Genomic DNA, 22,012 nt, shown 5'->3' with positions numbered 1-22,012 from the left:
ATCTTATGCATCCCTCCAACAGCTTGGTTATTCCTTGTCTGCACACTTCAGTGACATTGATTTAATTTACCAGGGTATTATAAGGACCTTTAGAGTGAAGTTACTGCTAAAACAATGTTACATTGAACTGAAACGTAGGATTTCCATAGTACAGCCACCATTCCATGGTTACCGAGTGTGTCCTTGGCCTGTAAGAACTTGAAAATTGGTTTGTCAACACTGTAGGTTTGCAGGTTTATAATTTCATTGCAGAATGTCCTAACACTGAAAACCTGGAATGGTAGCTGAGTTTTTGACAGCACATCAAGAGCAGTGCTGTGAGGGCATCGTGCTGGGCCCTGTAAAGGCCCAGCAGTCACTACAGGGGCTTGGTGAGGATTGTGGAGTCACCTGCCTGAAGCAGGGATGGGAGCAGATGCTCTGGGAGGTCCTACCTGTCTCTCTGTTAACTTTTCTCCCCGTGCAGCTCCTGACTGATCCTGCAGTGTTGCCAGATGATGGAGTTTGACACACCATTTTCCCACAGCAGTGCTGTCCTAGGCAGTCTCCAGTTAATGTTGCCGTGCTTCTTTCTTTGGCTGACAGAAAAATAAGCTCTAAAAAAAACCCAGTGAAAAACTTGCCCCCAGATTATTTCCAGTGGCATCTGCCTGATGAATGATGCTCATACCTGAGCAGGGCTGTAATAAGCTGACTTATTTTAAATTTTAAATGCTTAAAACAGGTAGCATAAATACTCTGTCCGTCATCACTATATAGTATAAATACTGGTCCCATCATCCTGCAGAGATCAGAGTACAGAAGGAGTCAGTGTGTGTCTGGTGCAGTGCAGGCACTCAGCTTGCTTTCCTGTTGCACCCCAGCACCTGTCTTTGGCTGAAGATGTAATACCTCAGCTGATCGGTTTCAGATGAGAGTTTATAGCCCATATTTTCAATTTAATAGCAGGAATTTCATTACACCCGCTCTGCAGACCAAACTTTATTTCACCTGAAGTTATTTTTTTATTGGAAGAATAAATCTTGATTGAACAGTTCAATTCATATCTCTGTCATTAGTCGTCCTCTTCGGTGCACTGATAACTGCAGTTACCTGACGGGAGTTTCAGGGACTTGAAGTAATCATGTCATTCTTGAAGTTAATAAAGTGCTTATTGTAGTCTTGGGGGCAAAATGTCTCTGAATAAAACATGGTTAAAGTTTACTACCATTTGTTAGAACTCACTGTTACCAAAAGGCTTTTTATTGAAACAGGCTTTAAGCGTGGGAATGGCGCTTTCTCTAATAAAGCTATTTTCAGAGGTCTCTTTTAGGAAAATGGTGAGCATAGAACTATAGAGGTTAATATTATATTCCAGATGGGAATGTTGTTCTTTTTCACAGTAATAGTTTCATGTATATGAAAAAGCTTATTTAAAGACCTTACTGTGCACGTAACACATTTCTAGTCTACTTCATGGACAGGCATTGGAATTTTTTTTGTCTTTTGTAAAAAAGAGGGGAAAAAAAGGGCTACTAGCAGTCTAAGAAGTACATTTTTTTAAGTCTAGTGTTCATATATATATGCCATGCATTTTATGAAGCTACTCTCTAAGCTGGTAATTTCCAGAAAACTGTACAGCTCCATGACAGTAGCAGTCTGTCTGCATTCTTACGAACAATCAAGTGGCATCAGCTTTACAAGAAAAATACATGACAGTTCAGGCAATGCCTCTGCTCAGCTTGGATTTATGCAATGCACACATCAGTTGCCTGCAGGTGTCCCGAAGAAAATGAAGATTTTTCCATTTGGGTTAGTTTTTGTGTTTTTAACCTGCACCTGCAGTATTTAATAAAAAAAAAAATTCAAGCATTTGACTGTGTCCATTAAAAACACCCGTGCAGAGGTTTAAAGTAAGGATTTCAAAACTGTCATGCTTTCTAATCTTGTTGAGTAGGTTTCTAGAGTTGTGTTGTTGGGAACAGAGCTACAGCTATTTTGTAAATATCAGTAAAAGAGCAAGAACTAAATCAATGGATACTGTTCATCTAGTTCACCTTGATCTTAGTATGCCAGAATGAGAAGTGTTTATAAAAACACTTAGAAGACAAAAATATAAATGACTGCTCATGTAAAAAAAAAATCTAATACATACGTTTTGTGATAGTGTATAATACTGAAATAGAGAGTTTCCTCCACAGTGAACCAAATGAACTGGCAGTGTTATAAAAAGGATTAATTACTTGGGCTTTCTGTGGACAGACATGTTCGAGAACTTAGAGGGTGTTAAAGAATAGCAGTAGAAATTATGTAATGGCTTGAAAGAGAATTTAGATTAAATGTTAAGAAAGCAATTTCTGTGTAGATTATTCTAAGCTATTATACCAAACGTGGAGGTTATGCAAGAAAACCTGGAAGGGCATTTTCAGTCTAGACAACATAAAGTTACATTATCGCCAAGTCCATACGTGTTTCTGTATGTGCCACTTGCAGCTTTAGAACCCTTTGGCCAATTCATCTCACTGGATAGAGAGGGGGAGAAGATAAATAGTTTATGAAAATACACTGCTGAGAGGGGCTAAAGATTCATTCCAGTCTCCTGAGGTGATGGCTTCAACCAGAAAGGGAGGTCCTGCATATCCTAGTTAGCAAAAGCTTTGCTTAGAGCACACATCTTTAAATGTCAAGTCCAACAGAGCAGGGGAGGACAATGTACAAAATTTTTGAGTTCTGAATCTCACAAAAGTATATTTCCTTTCTGATCCCTGTGGCAGTCTGAAAAAGTGGCGGTTTTCTTTCAGTCACTATGATCAACATTTTACCAGGAAAATGTAAATGGCACCTAAGCCTCTCTAAACATGGGAGTCAGTGTACAGTTTGAAGACAGGATGAAGGACTGGGATTTACATTGCTGAGGCAGGAGGGTAGTTCTGGATCCAACGGTCACGTTTTTTCAGTTAAAGCTGGTTTGTTCTTGGGGCCGTGTTTTTTTGGGTTTTTTTGGATGCAGAGTAAGAAACAGTGAATGTCTTACTTGGAAAGAACACACTTAATCTTAGTATTTCCAAACCAAAGTAGTGTGAACGTGGTTTTGATATGGAAAGAAAAACAAAAAGGCTGAGCATGAGCAGAACTGTGGGTGCCCCTGAGGAGCTGCTCTGTTGAGATTGGAGGAGCAACAAGAACTGTCATCTTGGACAAGTCACAGCTTCCCAGACTGACATTTCCCACCACTAATCCTCCTCCTACACTTCTGGGGTCTGAGGATCATGCACATTTTATAACTGAAGCCATGTGTCGTAAATCTCCTGATGAAGGAAGTACAAACCTTATGTAGCAATGTACTGTATGTCAAACTTTATTTTTTTACTATATATGTACGTATGTGTCCCAGCATTTTACAACTGCTCATATGTTGCAGAAAGACCTATTACCCAGACTAAAGAGTTGCTGAATCACACAGTATCTTAAGTCTAAATAACTTTATAAATAGTCAAGGTTGGGCTCAGTAGCAATTCCTAAGCCACATTAAGTAGAACATGTCACAGCTTTCTTGGAAAAAAGATGCTTGGATGGTCTGAATATCATCATCTGGTTGGCTCTTGTATTAGTTGTGTTATAGTTTTTAAGATTTGCTTTTTTTTCAGTTGAGTGTTAATATTTTGTTAAAAGATTAAAAACCCTATAGTCATTCTAATGTGAAAATGCCATTAAGAACTTCATCTACATTCAGAAACCTACAGTCTTTTAGACAACACAAGTATTTGCTGGGGCATGATTTCATTTTTTGACTTAAAGCTATTGAAGGGATGGGATTAGATAAAACATGCTCTGCTTGCCCTGTAGCTTGTTTGCAAAGTTGATTTGAAGCATTAAAGTGACAAAATTATTAAATGTGTTGGATAAATCTTAGGTCGAAGATTGCAAAGCCAGGCAGGGTGTATTCGGTGGAGTTATGACATGAAGCAATCAGGTCTGCATGAAGGCAGCCCTCGGGCTGTCTCAGGGAAGCTGAGAAACATTTCAAAAGCAGAGCAACACTGGGCACCCTTCAAAGCTACATGGAGTTAGTGCTCTTCCCACCGCATGGAAAATCGGTCCTGTTGAAGTGCACACCATCAGCACTGGCAGCTGGATGGTGCATCAAGCAAGGACCCAACATGTGCCTTTCCGTGCTCACATACAAGCGTCACTTGATTTTGTTGATGGAGAGTATGTTGTTGTCTCCCTTTGAAAGTGGTTTGTTTCATCCCTGAAAGTGTGGAATCCACTGGTGTGTGTGCTGGGGGTGCTGGGATTTTTAATAGCACAAAGTATCTTGTTCATTTGACAGTGGCATCCAAATTGTTATGATTTACATTTATATACTGTGTATACTGTGTATTTAACAGTTTCGTGCATGTTATGCTTCTAAGTTCCCTGTGCCATCGGTTTCATCTGTAATATGCATGGGTTCTTCAAAGTAAAAAACTATGGCAAATAGTATTTTTTTTAAATAAGGAAATAATTATAGAAGTTTAAAAATCAACAAGGAAGATTTAGAAGTAGGAGACATGAAATTCCCCTATAAAATTATTTTGATAATGAAATGTCTATTGTGTCTCCCTTTGGCCTGATTATCTTTAATTGAATTGAGTCTTTTAAATCACAAGTGAGGCCTTATGGATAATTTAGAAAACTATTCCCTTTAAATACAGCTTCACCTCTTACAATTATTTTCTACTTTCTTAATATCTCTCTCTTTTTTTTAAATAAAGAACATTTGCATAAGATGTTCTAAAAAGGTTTATCTACCCTGCTGCTTCATCCCCACCTCAGTGATACTGCTCTCTGCACGATACCACACTTGTTTCCACAGTGACCTACTGCTACAGGGCATCACTGCTGGAGCAGTGGGACTTGTAAATGAGATGCTGTGCTTTCCATAACAGACTGTGAATAATTCCCCAAAATTTAAGTGCAAGATAACAGCTTCCTCAAAGTTAAGGTAATCTGAGAGTGGGTTTGGTCAGTGATGGTGTACCCTGGCAGTTTCACTAAAGAACTCGTAGAACTGTGTGCTCTCATCTACAAGAAAAACGTGTTTTTAATAGTAGGACTTCACAAATTATTGATACCACTTCCTGATAAGTATTTACTACAGTTTTCTCTGTTCAGGAATTTAGCTTCCTATGATGGTGTTTCCCAGCAGGACCAAATGTTAAATAAATTTTTCTCTTGCGTTTCATAAAAATCTTTGCAGCTGGCTACTCAGAGAAGTAAAGTTGGTTATTTTCAGTGCGGTTTCAAACCTGGTTTTCATTTCCTTTCTGTGAGCACACGCAGCCTGTCCCAGCACCAGTCAGCAGTGTCCAGGCTGCGTGTGCCAAGGAGGGGGAATTTTACAGCTGGCACGAGGGACTGAGCTGCAGCCCAGCCTGGCAGATCCCGTCTCTGGTGCTTTCATCCAACGCCTCCTGCCTCCAAACTCCATGGTGGAGTAGCTGAGTAATTCAGTTCAGACCCACTCGGTGGAAGGGAATGCAGGTGCACGTTCAGGCTCCATATGGAGACAGAAAGCAGGATGTCAACTACACAGAGAGTAAAATAGTGAACTCCATGGCAAAATTGTTGAATTGATGGCAGCAAGAAAACAGAATAATGTGTGAACTTCAATTTATTGAGGCTCATGTGCCTTTCAGTTGGATGAAATCATCTGTAGTGCCATTTCAGGCTCTCTGCAGTCTTACACTAGCATCTGTACATCCATATATGCTTCCTCCCCTTTCTTGTTTTATATTACCTCTGCCTAGAAAGGCTAGAAACCTCTAAATGTTTTCCCTCTAAAATGCCAAAGATAATACGCCCCAAGCTGTGTTCAGTCTCCTTTTTTTACATTGCTTTACCTCAGACCTTTTTAAGGAGAACAGCTTGAGGGGCCCTCACTTTTCTTTCTCTTTCATTAGTCACTTGGTAAAATCAGGTAAAATACTATTTCTTATGGCAGTAGCCAAAAATCTATACTGAGCAAACACTGCACCTGTATATCAGGGTGTTGGATGTGTGGTGGTTTATACACTAATATGCCTTTGCATAATATTGAAAGATCAGGCTCACAGCAGAAAACCAATATCTTGTTGGAGTTTCTCTTGAGCAGAGAAATAAGAAAGACTTTGGGGTTTCATCCTGTCGGAGATGCTGATTCATAGGGTATTCAGGCAAGTTTTATATATATACATGTATATATACCTGCTAAAATCCGTGCTTTGTTAATTGCAAGCCAGCTTTTTCTCTTCTTAAAATTAAGATATTTTAATGGTGTAATTTTACTCGAATTTTATAGGAGCAAAATTGCTGGGAGTAAATTGCTGTACGTAAACCCTAACTCCTAGATCGTAAGTGACTGAGGATTGAGTTTACAGGCTTAGTATTTACAGCCCAACAGGTTACTCATTCATTGGTGGTGATGCATTTACAAGTAGAGAAAACAGGTCAGCTACACCTGCTGCAGCTTTAGGCTGCATGTAAAAAGGTGAAAAGTAATTGAAGAAAAATGATCATTGTATCTTTTTTTTCAGGGAAGCTTGGTCGCTTTCCACTGAGGATGCATTCCCACGCCACTCCTGACGGCCAAGCTGCCCCTCATTTTCCGAGGTCTCACCTTGCTGAAGCAGTTGCCAAAGCTAAGGCAGGTGGAGGTGGTAGTGGAAGCGCTGGTGGAACTGGGAGAGGTCTTGTGGGGCAGATTATCCCTATATATGGATTTGGCATCTTCTTATATATCCTGTACATTTTATTTAAGGTAAGACAAACATAAATTGAAAAGTCGGGGAAATAACAAAAACTTTGGAAAAGAAATGATGCGCTCAATTGTGTACCTCATTCTTGTTCAGCTGTGCTCAAAGAAAATGCTTATTTTGGACTTTCGACTGGTGGTCAAAAGATTGGAGTACCCTGTGGGTTTTGCTATTGCAAAGACTGTAGCACAGAGACAAGCTCTGATCCTGCATCAGCCTCTGACCCCTTACAATTTTTTTAAGGATATTTTTCCCCCCTGGAAATGTGTATGTCTAGAACAATGTTAGATTAATTTTGAATATACACATAGTATTCTTTTCCTTTATTTGTGACTACATATTCTATGTACTGTGTACGTCATGTGTTGCTTTATGTATTTAAAGTGGCAGAGAGGGATTAGAGTGACTGTGTACCTTTTACAACTAAAGCACCACTTTTTTGGAGAGTGGGAGTTTGTAAGATTGTATTGACCATGATGTAAATGCTCTGGCTGAGGAATGGGTTGAAAGCTAATTAAAAAAAATTCCCCTCAAGTATTTCACATGTGATTTGAACTTCTCATAGATTTTTGTTACACAGATGATTTGCATGTAGGTGATGACAGTCAGCTATGTGGGAGGAGGGAGAAGTGGACTTTTGGAAATGTGAGGGTTTTTTTCCTTTGAATGGAAACAGCCTGAGCAGTATCCAAAGAGTTGAGTCTGAGCTGGACAAAGAATGAATTGGGTGAACCAATCACAGAGATGAAAAAAATAGCCTGCAGCTTCTGTCCAGAGATGGGCAGCAGAGCTGGGGAAGGGTCTGGAGCACAGCTCTGATAAGGAGTGGCTGAGGGAGCTTGGGGGTGTTGAGCCTGGAGAAAAAGAGGCTTGAGACGGCCTTATGGCTCTCCACAACTACCTGAAAGGAGATTGTAGGCAGGTTAGGGTCAGTCTCTCTCCCAAGTAACAGCAATAGGACAAGAGGAAATAGCCTCAAATTGCTGCACCAGGGGAGGTTTAGATTGGCTATTAGGAAAAACTTCTTCACTGAAAGGGTTGTCAAGCACTGGAACAGACTGCCCAGGGAAGTGGTTGAATTGCCATCCCTGGAGATATTTAAAAGACATGTGGACGTGGCACTTGGGGACATGGTTTTGTGGTGGACTTGGCAGTGTGAGATTTACAGTTGGACTCAATGATCTTAGAAGTATTTTTTAGCCACCCAGTGTCTGTGCTGCAGGTACAAAGTTGGGAAGGAGTAATGGCAGAAACCGTAGCAAGAGGGACAAGTGGGGTCACATGTAGTTCCTTCAGAGCCTGCCCTTCATTTCACAATAATTGCCAAATGAGGTTTTTTCCCTCCTGTACACAGAATAATGGAATGGAAAATTCAGAAATTATTTTTTATGAGTTATCTTTTTACTATGCTTAAAAATATCATTTTTTCCAAGTGTCTTTTAGAAGTTTTCAGCGGGCAAGATCTCTCAGGCATCTTTCACGGTTGTCTGGTTTTGCTGCTGGGCATGCTTTTCTGTGGTTACCTTCTGGCATGTTTTAGTTTTCTGTATTTTTTCCTGTTGCCTTTGGGGCTTATATAGTACTATTGTGGTATTTCACAGAAGGGTCATCTTTTTTTCACTCCCCAGCTGGCTTCCAAGGGAAAAACTACTCCTGCAGAGCGGAAATGCCCGGCTGCTACACCTGGAAACATGAAGAGGAAAATTAGTGAGTATGACTTCGAGTTATATCTGTGTAGCTGTTGGCATGGTCCATGGTTCTTCAGGTTCTGGGCGCACTCTAAAGCTGCTGTTTGCCCCCCATAAAGAGCAAGCCAGAAGCTTCTGTGTTAGAGTGAGCTAAAGTGAATTACTACACTGTCACTTTCTAATCTCATTCAGCTAATGAGACTCTGCAATAGCAGCTTGATCCCAAGCCCCTCTGGAAGGAATGGCTTTTCATGAGGTTCGCTGAATTAACTGTACGGATTTGCTGAAAAGCTGTGTAGCTAATGATTAAAAATGGATAATAGGATGTCCATCTATAATTATTCTGTAATCCGTAATAGTCTAGTAATAGTACAGAGATATATTATAAAAGCTAGCTTCGTTTCTTTGAATTTGTGAATTCTTAGCCTTTATCAGGCACTCCCCTAATTTGTCCCTTCCTTTTTTTTTTCGCAATGAGCAAAGTTTTCGTAGGTGCAATAAAGAGAGCAAATAGTATTCTGAAGTGTTATTTTGATATTACCTAAACATTGGTGAGAATAGGTTCAACTATTTGCAGACACTTATTAGATAAATTAATAAGCTTGCTATTGAAGATTGGAGGAGTACTTACAATAACAGTATTTAAACGTGTTGTGTTTAGCTGGCTAAACTGTATTAGGAAGGAAAAGTACTTAGTGTTTTACAGAAACTGCTATCAGTAAGGTAATTCTCTTAATGTAGCTGTAATTATCTTGACATTAATGTGCATATTAGGAATACCTAATGTACTCAGTGCTATAGATTGTGTTTTCAGTGCATTGTTCCTGGAAATTTTGTGCAGTTTATTATTAGCACAATTATTAATTGTATTTTTTTCTCTAATACTTTTTAAGAGAAACTAAGTTTGCAGTAAGTTAAACATTTGCCAGTGTTATAACCCAAAGAACTAGTGATGAAAGTTATTCTGCCTTTCTCTAGAGCTCTTCATTTATATTCCTAAAGCATTCATGGCAAACTGTAGCAGAGCAGGGGACAGGTCACTGGACTAGGAATCTGAAGACTGAGTCACTACTTACATAGTGACTTGGAGGGAGTAACTTCCTTTCTCTTTGCCAGTTTCCCTTCCTCTGGGTTTAAAGTCTCAGACATGCAAAATAATTACATCAGTGATACATTAAGTAATGACATTCTGTGCAGAATAGAAATCTTTCTTAAAAGATGGATGCTTGTGGATGGATTTCTCCATTCCTACTATGCTGGAGTTCCATTGTGCCTTCGCGCTGCTTAAATACGTGTGCCCGTAGCAGCTGAATATTTAACTCACCCAGCCTGGTTTCAGTTTGTTCTGCAGTGAGGAGCAATGGAATCTCAGTTACGGGATTTTGAGCGCACACCACAAAAACCCAACAAGGAGCTCAGGCATTTTTGTTGACATCCATGCTGCTGCATCTTGACTGTTAATGCTTTTGGCCAAATGGAAGCCAGTATATGGATGTTCCTACACGTGTGTCCACTGTCGTACTATAGCCACATTTTTTGGAAAAGGGTGCAACCATGGCAATGGTGTGCTCTGCTCCCCAGGCAGATTCCATGGGACACCGCTGTTGTTCATCCCAGTAAGCCTGGCACACCTGGGCAGGGCTGGATCAAGCCATCAAGCCCATGAACTTGATTCTCTTTGAGAAAGAAGTGGTTCCTCAAACCTTGGACTCATTAGAAAATGCTCAAATGACCTTTTGTTTCTGTTCCCAGAGTCCTAAGAGGGAAAATCCACGAGAATTATTAATTCTGGAGTAGACAGCAAAACACTATGGTTTCCTTAGGGAAAAAAACCAAATAAGCAAACACACAAACAAATTTTTTTTTCCCCCCAACTTCAATTTCCAGGGCCCACCCAGTTATTGGGAGGTAGCTTGGGAGCATTTGGAAGAAGGTGCTTTCTGTGTGTTCTGTTACCATTGGCAGTAGTCTTCACCTTCTTAGGCCAAGGAAAGTAGGTAGAACTCTCTAAGCTGCATGTTTTAGTTTCCTCACAGCCGGTTTGGTTCAGTACAGCATATGCTACCTGTGATAATGGGACAGAGATAGATTTTCAAAGCTCCTGCTGACAGATTTTGAGATGGTTTTTTTGTTTTACAGCTGACTATGAGCTCACTCAACTCCAGGAAAGACTGAGAGAGACAGAAGAAGCTATGGAAAAATTAATCAACAGAGTAGGACCTATGTATGACAGGTGTGTATCAAATTACAGCATTTGAAGGAGAGATCCTGCTCTGATTAGAAATTAAACTTTCTTCCATTGTCTATATTAAAATAGCATTTTTATTGCTACTTCATATTGTAGAAATCTGATTTTACACATCACACTTTTTGTTCTGCAGTTTTTCTCTTTTCAGCATCAATATGTAAAATAAATAACTTTTTCCAACTTCATTTTCCTTAAACAGAATAGCAGCTACCCCTACCTTTCCCTTTTTTACAGTGTGTTGTTTGGAAGAAGATGACAGGTGTGTGTAAACAGAAGATAAAACCTCTACATTTAAAGTACATAAAACAACCTGTCTTATGTGACCAAAGTAATATCCTGAATTATTCTTTTCCAGTTCAATGGATTATTTTTCCAAATTGAAATGCTGTTATAATCTATGTAAATTCCTGTTAGAATAAGCATAAAATATTTCTTTAAAGGCAGAACTGTATAATATCTGATTACATAACTTAGTTCCACCCTCTAAATTCATGCATTTGCTTCTAAATATAAAAGACAAAACAGTTGTAAAATTGGCATTTAAAATTTTATTATGTTTATTAATGTTTGCTAAAAACCTGGTACCACTATTCTACATTATAAAGAAACACTGGAAACAAGTCTATGTTTTCCATAAGGAGTGTAAAGAACAGATCAGTAGGACAGTGCATAACTGCAGTGTCTGAAAATGGGAATACCATGAATATTAACATGAGTTTTGCAATCAAAACCAAGAGCTGTTCAGGTTGTAATGCATGTTAACTTTGTCTGGGCCAGCCAAGGCCTGTTTTAACCCATTCTGTAGGAACAATTCTGTGCTGAACTTGCACATTTTGTTCATTTATGCTTCAAAGTGTGTAGTTTTGCCCACTCTGTGCCATGCCCTGTATTGCAGCTGCACTCAGCTCAGGCAGACGAGGTGCTGAGCTTGCCCATGTTCAGCCAGGTTCCAGCAGGAGAACCCCTGAGCTGCCCTGGTTTTGTTAGTGGAACAGAAGGATACCACTGTGACTATTACTCCTCTGTGTTTTGGAGAGCTGACACAATGCTCTGTGCGCACCTTTAAGCTGACAGAAATAGGCTTATGAGCTGCCCAGACTTTGTGCTCACTCTCAGGATAGGATGTTTTTTTATGGAGAAAATCGGTTTAGGGTCTGATCCAGTATTTGTTCCACTCTGTGTTATTGGCTCAAAGCCTCTATTTAGTAGAACTTCCCTTGTTTGTTCAACCAAACTATTTATATAGATGGATCTAAAGGCCTCAGGGGAAATCAGAATCTGAATCTAATAAAGAATTTTGTATGTAGCCTCTTTGAAGAGGAGGGGGGAAGCACCTCTAGGTGGAGCAAATAGCTCTTTTCAAATACAATCAGATTTGGAAGCTTTCTTAACCTACACTGTGATACTCATTAAGTTCAGTAATACTGGATGAATGTATTAAATCCTATGGTAGAAAGTGTATTTAGAGCACAGAGTACTGAGCCTGGCCTATTCAGTCTGAATGTTGATAGATTTAAATAAAAAGGAAAGAGAGTGAAAATTATTTGAGCTTCATTTTTTTGATATGCAGTTAAACAGAAATCCTTGCAACAGAAAAGTCAAAGGCAGAAATAACTGGTATCAAGTTTAAAGTAGTGCTGAAAGACCCCAGATGAGACCGTGTCCCTTTAGACTAGATATGGCAAAGCAGCAGCCAGCTGGACAAGTGAAGTATTAGTAACCAAACTAAAGGCCATATTTTGCATTGTCACAAAACCAGATGTATCACCATAACCCACAGCGCTTGTCAGAGTGCTGAGGTCTGAGCTCATGCCTCAGTGTCCTCTCACTATACCTCAGGAGCATTCTCCTCCTGGATGAACTGCTCCAGGATTCATTCTGGCTTTCTCCAGGTGAAGACTCTTACAATCCAAAGACATTCTAATTTTGTGTATTTTCTTAAAAAAAAAAAAAATTGCTCTCAAAATCTGGATGAGTTGGGAAGGATAGTTTATTCTCAGAGAATGCTGTACCATGGAAAGAAATTCTGTTTCAAAGAAATAATATATACTGTCCTGTTTACCAGGCTGTCAACTGGAAAAACTTTCCTTTTTACCATAAACTGAGCAAATGTGATATGGAAGAGCAAGACGCTCTGTGGGGTGCCATTTTTGGGCAGCAGCTGCATTTCAATAATGATTATTTTAAGATCATGAAGCTAAAAAAACACCAGTTAAGATGTCTGAAATGCCATGTTAGATTATGGATGGCTCTTCAGGAAATGTTCTACCTCAGAGTAAGAATAAGAAACCTTTACTTTACCTGTTAGTGAACACTTTGGGACTTTACAAAATATTAGCATTGCCATTATGAAAAGTAATGGTTGCGTTGGAGCTACAAATACAGAGAGCAAAAGTAACGACCTTTTCTTATACTGTAAATTTGTTGTCCTCTTAGTATTCCTAAGAACATTATATCCTGGTAAATCTCTCATATGCAGGGCAGCCAGATGTCTTACACATTGCCAGCACCCTACAGTAAGTCTTCCCAGAGGCCTTAAATAGAGTGGAAATAACATGAACTTTAGTTTCTCCCTCTCTACAGGGAAATTTGTCTGTTAAGCAAGGGGTTTGGAGGAGGAATAATCTGAAATACAGACACCTTGTGTTGCAATAAGACAGGGGTATTTTCTAATGAGAGTATCCTGCATATTAGGAATTTTCCTGTATGAAGTGCTGTAGTGATGCAGCTGCATTGATTGATCCTATTATCTGAGCTAGCGTATCTTCCCATTTTGCTAAACAGATGGGTCTCTCTGTCTTCACCCAAGTGATATATATTCAAATTAGGTACAGTTTTGTCTGTAGAATTAGTTTGGCAATTCTGTTACAGCTTCAATCAAAGGCAGTTAGCTGATGAAACCATTCCTTTTTTGGGGGCCTTTTAATTCACATCTCAAATTCTACATCTGCATAACCCAGACTTTTGAGAAGATGCTGCCTCACAACTTCACTTGTTTTGTGGAACAGATTGCCAGCACAACTTGACAGGATTCAGTGTAGCCTCCCTATAATGTTGGGATATCAACTTCTCAAACTGTGGGGCTAAGTGCCCCTCAGGGGAAGTGCAGATAAGGGATGTTTTGCTTTGTGATCTCAGTCAAACAGTTTAATCTAGGTAGGTGCTAATGAAACTAGCAGGCTCCTGAGCTAGGTTCAGTTACAGTCACCTGTGTTTGCAGCTGTGCACAAAAAAATCTAGCTCAGAATCAGAACTCCCATAACCATTGCACCAACCAGCAGTAGGATGCTAATCTTGGCTTTGAAGCAGTGTTACTGTGCCTTTAGTGGAGTAGCCATCGTGTCACCCATCATTCCTCTATATGTAGAGTGGCACAAAGTACCTATTGGAATGCTGCTCTAGTCCCAACAGCTGGTAAGAGGAGAAACTGAGGATGAACACTGCAAGTTTATGAGAATTCAGGTAACTGAAACAAGGTTTAGATAGATACTAACCACCTAAAGCCAAAATCATTAATCTGTTTCCAGCTCCTCTCTTCCCATTTCATTCCTAAAATTCACCGAGCATTCAGTCTTGGAGATTATGTCTGTCTGATCTCCAGTCCAGAGATCACCAGAGATCATCGCTCTGACCTCACACACTGCCTACAGTTCAGCATTCTGTGCATGCCAAGGCCCACCCTCTCCAAGGAACTAGGAGCAACAGATCCTGACTAAAACACAGGAGCAAGAGATCCCAACCAAAACACAGCGAGATCCAAAAAAGCGCTAGAGTAGTGCCTCAGACCCCTGAGACTCTTGAACTGGCACTTACACAAAGATCAAACACCTGCTCAAGGACAGCTTAAAGCTCAAGATATCATAATTTTAAATTTGAAACTCAAGATGAAACAAGCACCATCGGTCAGAACCATTTTCACCCCTAAGTACAGCCAATGTCTTTCTTACTCTGACCTACTGAGTTAGTAGAGCACAGACCACCACTTTCCAAATACTCTTTTTTTTTGTCAATAAGATTTTTAGGAGCCTTTTTCTTTCAAGAGAAAATAATGTGTAATGACTACATGATCTTATCTGTTGGAAGAATTACTTACTGTTACAGCAGTAAGTAATTATATTACCTGAGTAATTATTAGACTCAGCAGTGTAGAACCAGTCAAAATCATATTTTGCTTTTAACCTGATAAAAATCTCAGTCCTCGCCCACTCTCTAATCATAAAGGGCAAGTTAAATGTAACACCTTCTTTTCATTTTTAAATCTTCCTTCCTGCTCCTACCCCCACGTCCCCACCAGGCAGCATTGTTGACTCTACAATAACAGCATGATCTGTCCATTTGACATTTCTTAATGAGGCCTTGCAAATTGAATGGTCATAATGAGGGATCATAAGAGTCTTGAGAATAATGATGTTTGAGTAATTTTGATCAGCCCACACAAGCTACAAATGTAGCATAAGTTCAGAATTACATTTCCTTATAATGCTTCAAACAGGGCACTGCACTCTTAATTCTCACCTAACAGTTTTATAAAGGCAAGAAATTTCTGAAGTGTCTCTTGCTTGTGTGTCACTTTGATCTTGCAGACTTTACCTGCCTTCCTTTACCTGCTTAAGTTTGCAGGCTTTCTGGATAAAGGGGTGAACTACACTGTGCTGAAGTGCAGAGCACATGCACATGTTGAAGAGTGATCATACTACGACAGGTGTCTTCAGACTGTGCTGCTGGGAAGGACCAAACAGTTGGGTTCAAACTCTTTTAATAGTTTGTAATAACACTGGACTGAACTCTGGTGTCTAATATTTTCTAGCGGGACTCAAAATGTTACAACAGACCAGGAAAAAATGTTGCTTCAACAACTCCGAGAAATAACCAGAGTTATGAAAGAAGGAAAATTCATAGATGACATCTCTCCTGAGAAGGAAGCTGAAGAAGCTCCTTACATGGAGGATTGGGAAGGTAAGAGAGCTTTTCTTACCGTAACCCTTTTGAGAAAAATTGAATAAGGATTACTTATGGTCCCAAATACTTTCAAAGTTTTGGTTGACTTTATCCTTCCTTTCCAGAAGTTAGTGTTCAAACCTTTGCAAAAAGTTTTTTTTTTTCCGCAACCATAATGGAAAAAAAATAGATTTTGAGGCACCAAGCATTGCCTTTAGTGTAAACACTACACTATCTGCTGGCAAAAGTGGCATATGAATATTCACATACACTCCATCTGCTGCTGGGGCTTGGCTGCTCTAGTTTTATATCTTTCCCTTACTTTGCTGTGCTGGATTTCACGACAATCATAGAACTCTTGGAAATCATAATTATTATGTTTTAGATAACTTACAGTTTTTACTTTTGATTAGTCATTTTTTGTTTGCTCTAATGTTGTAAAAGCCAACTGCAGGAAGTCTGTCTTTTAAAAATTATTTATTTTAGTGTCCTTTCCATTCCTTGGTGTTTACCTGTTATATAAACGTGTTTTCAAGATGTCTTAATTGAGCTGCTCACTACCATTATTTTAAATGCAGACTTAATTTCTTGCTTTTTAAAAAGCTTTCAAAAATAATCCAAACCATAAAGCATAAACAGTGGCCTTGAGCTCTGTTTATAAAGTGAAGTTCATGATGAAGTTTCTAAAATGAAATGCATAAAGTCATTGACATATCTGGTTTTGCAATTTTCTAAGTAATGCTGTCTATAGCAAAAGTCTTCAAAGCATGAATCAGTCAATCTCTAGACAGGGAAAAAAAAATGATCTATTTAAAGATCTAAGACACAATTTTTACCTCTTAGCTCCCATAGCTTTCAGCAAAGCTCAGATGTTCACTCCTGAAAGTCAGGGTTGAGAACCTGGCTCCCTGAAAATAAGTTGGTTTTTTGCCATCATCTCCCAAGAAGTCATGTTTTGCAGATTCTTGCCATGGATTTAATACTGCAATGTACACATGGCATTAAATAGTTGACACACTGGCAATGCTAAAAACAATTGTTCTATCAAACTTTGCATTCATCACTTAAGTCTGTACTACTTTTAAATGCTGGTTATGCTTCAGCCTTCATATCACTTTATTCCTAAGGTTATCCAGAAGAGACCTATCCTGTCTACGATAACTCCAACTGCTGCAAGCGCAAACAGGACACAATCCTTGTGGATTACCCTGACCTGAGCCAACCCTCTCCAGAAGAGCTGGCAGAAAGAATGGAGGGCATGGAAGATGAGGAGTATCTTTGTGATGAAACCCAGCTAACTGATCTCACCACGGGAAGGGGTGGTCAGAATTTAACGCAGAAAAAGGATGAGGCGACTCTCATTGGTGAAGAGAAGGGGAACCTTCGTCACAGCCAAAGCACTGAGGACTGCTGCTGCTGTTATGGGGATGATCCTGCTGTCATAGCAGAGAATGCTGGATTCCACTCTGAGAGCTGCAGTGAAGCAGAAGAGACAACCCAAGAGGACATGTCTGTGGAGTCAGAAAATGAAAATGCAGCACTAGAAGAGCAAAAAGCCAGTGATGCAGATGAAACAGGCACACTGAGAAAGCGTAACACGAAAGGGTTTGATTGATAGGGAACATAGTGGATGTTACCTGGATGGTAAAGGTAGAGGTCATAAACTGTCATTTGTGTGGCTTTTGTTCCCAATGAGGACTTCCCTATGTTCATGTCCTTGTACAAATTTAATTCTCGTGGTACCAGTCACATCATCTATCTGAACTGGAAGCCAATGCCCTCTTTCATGCACTCTCGTCATGGGTTACCATGATGTTGCCAACAGCGCTTTGTCCTTGATTTTTGAAGCCTGGTATCTCGGAGCAGATATTTGTGACTCTTTCCAGTTCCAAAGGAACAGTCCTTGGTTTTGCCGTTTGTCATCCCAGAGTTAACCAAATGTCTCTTTTGACTTTTTGAAAAATATCTGTGTGCTACCAGTTAGGAAAATTAATCAAATTCTTGTGTGTGTATATATATATATACATATATATATATATATATGAGTGTACAGGATGCTGGAGGAGAAAGTATGCCTTCTTTCTTTTACCTGAATGTTACCTGATCAGCAGAACAGATCACAGTCACACACATGACTTTCTCAATTGTCATTGCTGCTGTACACCCAAGAAACTGTTGTCACTACAACCCACAAAACCCATATGCTACCCCAACCCACAGCCCATTTCCCAGTTATTTTGTGTTGCAGGAACAGTGGCCTAATCCACGTTGTGTTACTTGTGTGAGCCAGACTGAAGTGCTGTGAGTTGTTCTTTAACTTTGCCATAGGTGTGGTGAAACTCCCAGGCGAGAGCAGGAAGTGGACTATATAATATGTGAGAGCACTAAAAATATCCCTAGAGATTAAAAAAACAAAAAAAGCAGTGTTAAGGTTTGTCTATAAAAACAGAGAACAGCATGAGGGTGCCCCCTAGACTGAACCCACCCTTCTTTCTGGAAACCTGTGGGGTTTTTTAACTCTTGGAATGTTGTTGCCACTGTCTTGCTGAGGGGACCCCAGGTATGGGATGAGGACAGTGCTGGAGCGACAGGCTCACAAGGGGAAGTTGGGTGGTCCCTGTGCCCAAGGGACAACCTTTCTCATGCAAGCAACACGGCAGGTGGGAGTGAGCCCCAGGAGAGGAGCCCTCAGCCTCCTCCTTCTCCAATGTTTCAGCGTTTTTCAGGCCACAGGCCCATCACAACCAAACCCTGATGTACGGGGCCACACTCAGCCCCAGTCACAACTGACATCACAGTGGCTTGGTTGTGGTGTCACATCACCTCACTGCTCCGGCACTGTAAATGCAGGGCCCCTGATGAATACCTGGAAGGAAGAGGAGCTGGAGCAGCAGGGTGGATGGCTGCCTACCTTCATGCAGGACAGGAACACAGGGCCACTTCCCGTGATGGCAGAAGAGGAAGGCATGTGCCAGGAGGCAGCAGCAGAGGCAGCAGAGGAGGGGGAACAAAATCACGCCTCTCTCGAGAGCGCCGTCGCCCTCGCTTCCCTGGTCAAGGCCATGCAGAGCTTGGTTCTGTGCCCAGCAGAGGACATTGTGCAGCCCAGGGATATCGGCATGCAAGGGAGCAGCCGGAGCAGTGATGTGGGTGACTGCCAACCTTCACGTGGGACAGCAAAGAGACGCTTCCCACGGCCACCAAAGAAGAAGTCATCTCCCCTGGGCCTGAAACATGGCAATCGACGATGCAGGAGGAGGAGAAGGAGGAGGAAGAGGACAAAGAAGGGGAAGAGGAGGAGCATCAGCCCTTGCACCCTGAGAACCATTGCCAACACTCAGGCAACAACATCCAGCGCACAGCTCTGGGAACACCGGTGGCCCAACCTCCGCCGCACCTTCATCACTCAAAAATAAACGACAAGACAAAGATAAAAATGCTGTCATCCTCTCTTATTTGGCACTTTGGCGACAGCATCTGTGCTCCTGTGACCCCTGGAGTAGGAGGCTTTTTTTGGAAACCTTCTGTTTCCGTGTCCACACACTGCTTTGCTGGTGCCACCCTAAGTTCTGGGGTTTTTTAGGCTGTAACATCAACAATTTCAGACTGGCTTTTTTAAATTCAGTAAAATAATCATAATGAACGCATTCAGCCCTAGGAACTTTTTCTTTCCAAACGTGCCAGGTAATATTATGGAGGTCATTCTAGGAGTTAGTGTAGATAATGCAGCCATTGGTCATAGCCAACATGGGATCACATGGGGAAGGTGATCCCAGCATCTCAGGAGTGCCTGGCCAGCACCCTACAATCGGCCCAGCCTCCACTCCTGTGATCAGATGGGACTCCCAGCCTCCGCTTCTGGCCATCCTGCTGGCTCACTCATTCCATCTCCTGGCATCAACAGATTATTTTGCTGATTGCCACGGGTAGTATGAGCCCTTCCTTCCCATCCCCTGCCCCCACGCCCCCTGAAGGGGTCCCAGCTCCCCTGCTCTGAGCCTCAAGAAGAGGGAAGTGAGTTGAATTAGCTTCCACCAGCCTGCTGTGCTAAGGTGACAGCTGTCCCTCAGAGGGTGACTGGCATCCCTGGGGCCTGGAGGTGGGGTTTCTTCAATCTGAGGACGAGAAGGTTCCCCGATGAGTGAGTGAAGGTGAAGTCAGACCCTCTGCAGCCTTGCATGAAGAATAGTAACAGATCAAGCCAAGAATGTAGGCAGCTGTTCCTTTGCAGAAGCAGCAGACGGCAGTTCTGCCAGGAAGAAGTGCTGGCCTTCAGCATGAAGGGCCCTTTTAGCTGCTTCACAAGGAGTTCCTTTCAAGTTGGGAAATAAATTTAAAAAACCCAAACCAATAAACCAAGAAAATAACAGTAAAAATGCTTTCTTCTTCTCTTGGTTGGGACTTTGGTGACTGCCTATGGATTCCTCTGTCCCCTTCTGGTCTCCCCAGCCCAGGAAGGACTCCGATGCATGTGGTATGGGCCCAGTCCTGGTGAGGAGATGGTGAGGAGTCAGGGCTCATGGCAGGTTGAGGCAACTGCCTCTGGTCATGAGGCTGGGGAGGCACTGTAGCAGGTGGCCCAGAGAAGGTGTGGATGCCCCATCCCTGTAAATATTCAAGGTCAGGTTGGCTGGGGCTTTGAACAGTCTGGTCGAGTGGAAGATACCTGTCAGCCTCACCTCTGTGTTCAGCCAAGCCCTTAAATCATGCCCCAGTATGCTCAAGGAAATGGTAGGAGATGCACTGATCACGTTGGAGACCTGCTGTGGGTACAGGTGCAGCCGAGTGTGAGGCTGACACCCTCTCCCTGGATTGTCACAGGCTGGCAAGTGCTCACTGGGCATCACCAGAACCACAATGCTCCCCAAGCCATAAACCCAATTCCCGTGGGCAGGCATCCCATTGCACCTGCACCCACCACGGGCCTTCCTGACACTTTGCTTTAACGTAACAGCTGGATTCCTCTGGCCTGCACCAGCTCCAGGCTGGCTCCTGGGCACCGGCTGAGGAGGGTGCGAGCCCAGGGCCACCCCCACAGAACTGCACACATCCAGCCCCTGGCGCTGGGTGTGCACTGACGGGGGTGGGGTAGGTAGGGGGGCATGGCAATGCCACTCACAGCAGCTGGGGCAACCCATGGGAAGGGCCTGTGCTGCATCCAGAGCCAGCACCCAGCCCTGCTTCACACCCCAGCCCAACCAACCCAGCCGTCAGAGCCAGTCTGTATCCCCCAGTTACGGGTCTGGCCCACAGACTACCCTCCCCAACGTTGTCCCAACATGGCAGGTGCAATTGTTCCAAACATACCAACAATCCACATAATCTGGGGACTCCATCTGCCAGATATCACTGCAGGAAAGTGAATTTGTGTTGATCAGAAGCTCCTGGTGATGGCTACCATGCTGCCAAGCTGCCACTCCGGGTTAGAGCTGCCCAATCCTCTTGGCACAGCGCTATTGCCTGTTCTTTGGATAACTCTGCTGTACCAGACATCTTCTGCCAATTTTGCAAACCCTAAGCCAAGGGTGTCCCTTTTGCAGTGCTGGGTCTATTTCCCATTGTTTCAGGCACTGAGAGGGACTTAAACCCCCATTTTACATGAAAAAAGGGACGTGAGTTCCCCTTCTACACATGCCTTACAAGGGACTCTAACCCCCTACACCTGATGAGGGACTCGAAACTCAGGTGCCTTTGAGGGATTATAACCCCCTGAAGGATCTTCAAAATTTTGAGCAAAATGCTTCACCACAGGGCGGAGTCAAACCCACCCTTATAATTTAAACTAAATCTGCACAGGGAATTTTAACACTCACCCTTTGGCTCCTCCCTGCTCCACAGCTCTCAGGTGAACTCACACAGTGCCAGCAGCTGGATGTTTGGAGAAGGGAGACTCCGAAGGTGGTGGCCTAGGGTGCCATCTGGATTGCCAAACTGTTAAGGAAACTTTCCCATCTGACTGTTCTGGAGCCACTCTGGCAGTCACACTCCTGCCACCCAAGACTTTAACTGCTGAAACCGAAGCCCCTTTGCAGTGGGTGGTTCCAGTGAACCAACAGGTGCCCTGTTTTACTCCCTACACACCCCACACTCACACAGACAAGTTTCCCTCACCAGCTCTACCCTGGTTTCCCCATAGCAGACTGTCTGGTTCCTTTAAGTAATTTAATTGTGGTGCAGGGACATAAGAACTGCTCTAGCTGGGTACCTCTGGAATTCCCTGGCTTTTGTACCCTTACAGTCTGTGCACCTGTGGTCCTCACATGCCCTTCACGCCCCATACATGTGCCTCTTGGTCCAGTGGTGATATTTGGTTGAGGGTCTTCTTATACCTGACTGGATTCTTTCTCCATGTCCATGTGCCATTAGCTGCTCTTATGGCAGCT

General features: G+C 42.1%; 1 protein-coding gene and 1 long non-coding RNA gene across 3 annotated transcripts in view; one reads left to right on the top strand and one right to left on the bottom strand.

The window, feature by feature from the left end:
- The window catches only part of RIC3 (RIC3 acetylcholine receptor chaperone), a 20,050-nt gene extending 984 nt beyond the window's left edge, over positions 1-19,066 (top strand). The window contains exons 2-6 of one of the 2 annotated variants that reach the window (XM_017809883.1): positions 6,537-6,760; positions 8,384-8,462; positions 10,583-10,676; positions 15,502-15,647; positions 16,757-19,066. In XM_017809883.1, coding sequence (XP_017665372.1) covers positions 6,537-6,760; positions 8,384-8,462; positions 10,583-10,676; positions 15,502-15,647; positions 16,757-17,244 — 1,031 coding nt within the window. In that variant the 3' untranslated portion in view covers positions 17,245-19,066. Of the gene's footprint in view, positions 1-6,536; positions 6,761-8,383; positions 8,463-10,582; positions 10,677-15,498; positions 15,648-16,756 lie in introns of both variants that reach the window. The other variant, XM_017809872.1, reaches the window with a different exon arrangement.
- Positions 7,914-16,740, bottom strand: LOC108494883. Its single transcript, XR_001873979.1, has 3 exons — positions 16,466-16,740; positions 10,400-10,508; positions 7,914-8,438 (listed from the first exon to the last, which is right to left on the bottom strand). It is a non-coding gene; the product is annotated as an uncharacterized LOC108494883 (long non-coding RNA).
- Positions 19,067-22,012: the final 2,946 nt, after the last annotated feature.

Source organism: Lepidothrix coronata, unplaced genomic scaffold (assembly GCF_001604755.1).
Source record: "Lepidothrix coronata isolate B3197 unplaced genomic scaffold, Lepidothrix_coronata-1.0 Scaffold1, whole genome shotgun sequence".
Taxonomy (NCBI): domain Eukaryota; kingdom Metazoa; phylum Chordata; class Aves; order Passeriformes; family Pipridae; genus Lepidothrix; species Lepidothrix coronata.
This window is presented reverse-complemented; position numbering and strand designations above follow the sequence as displayed.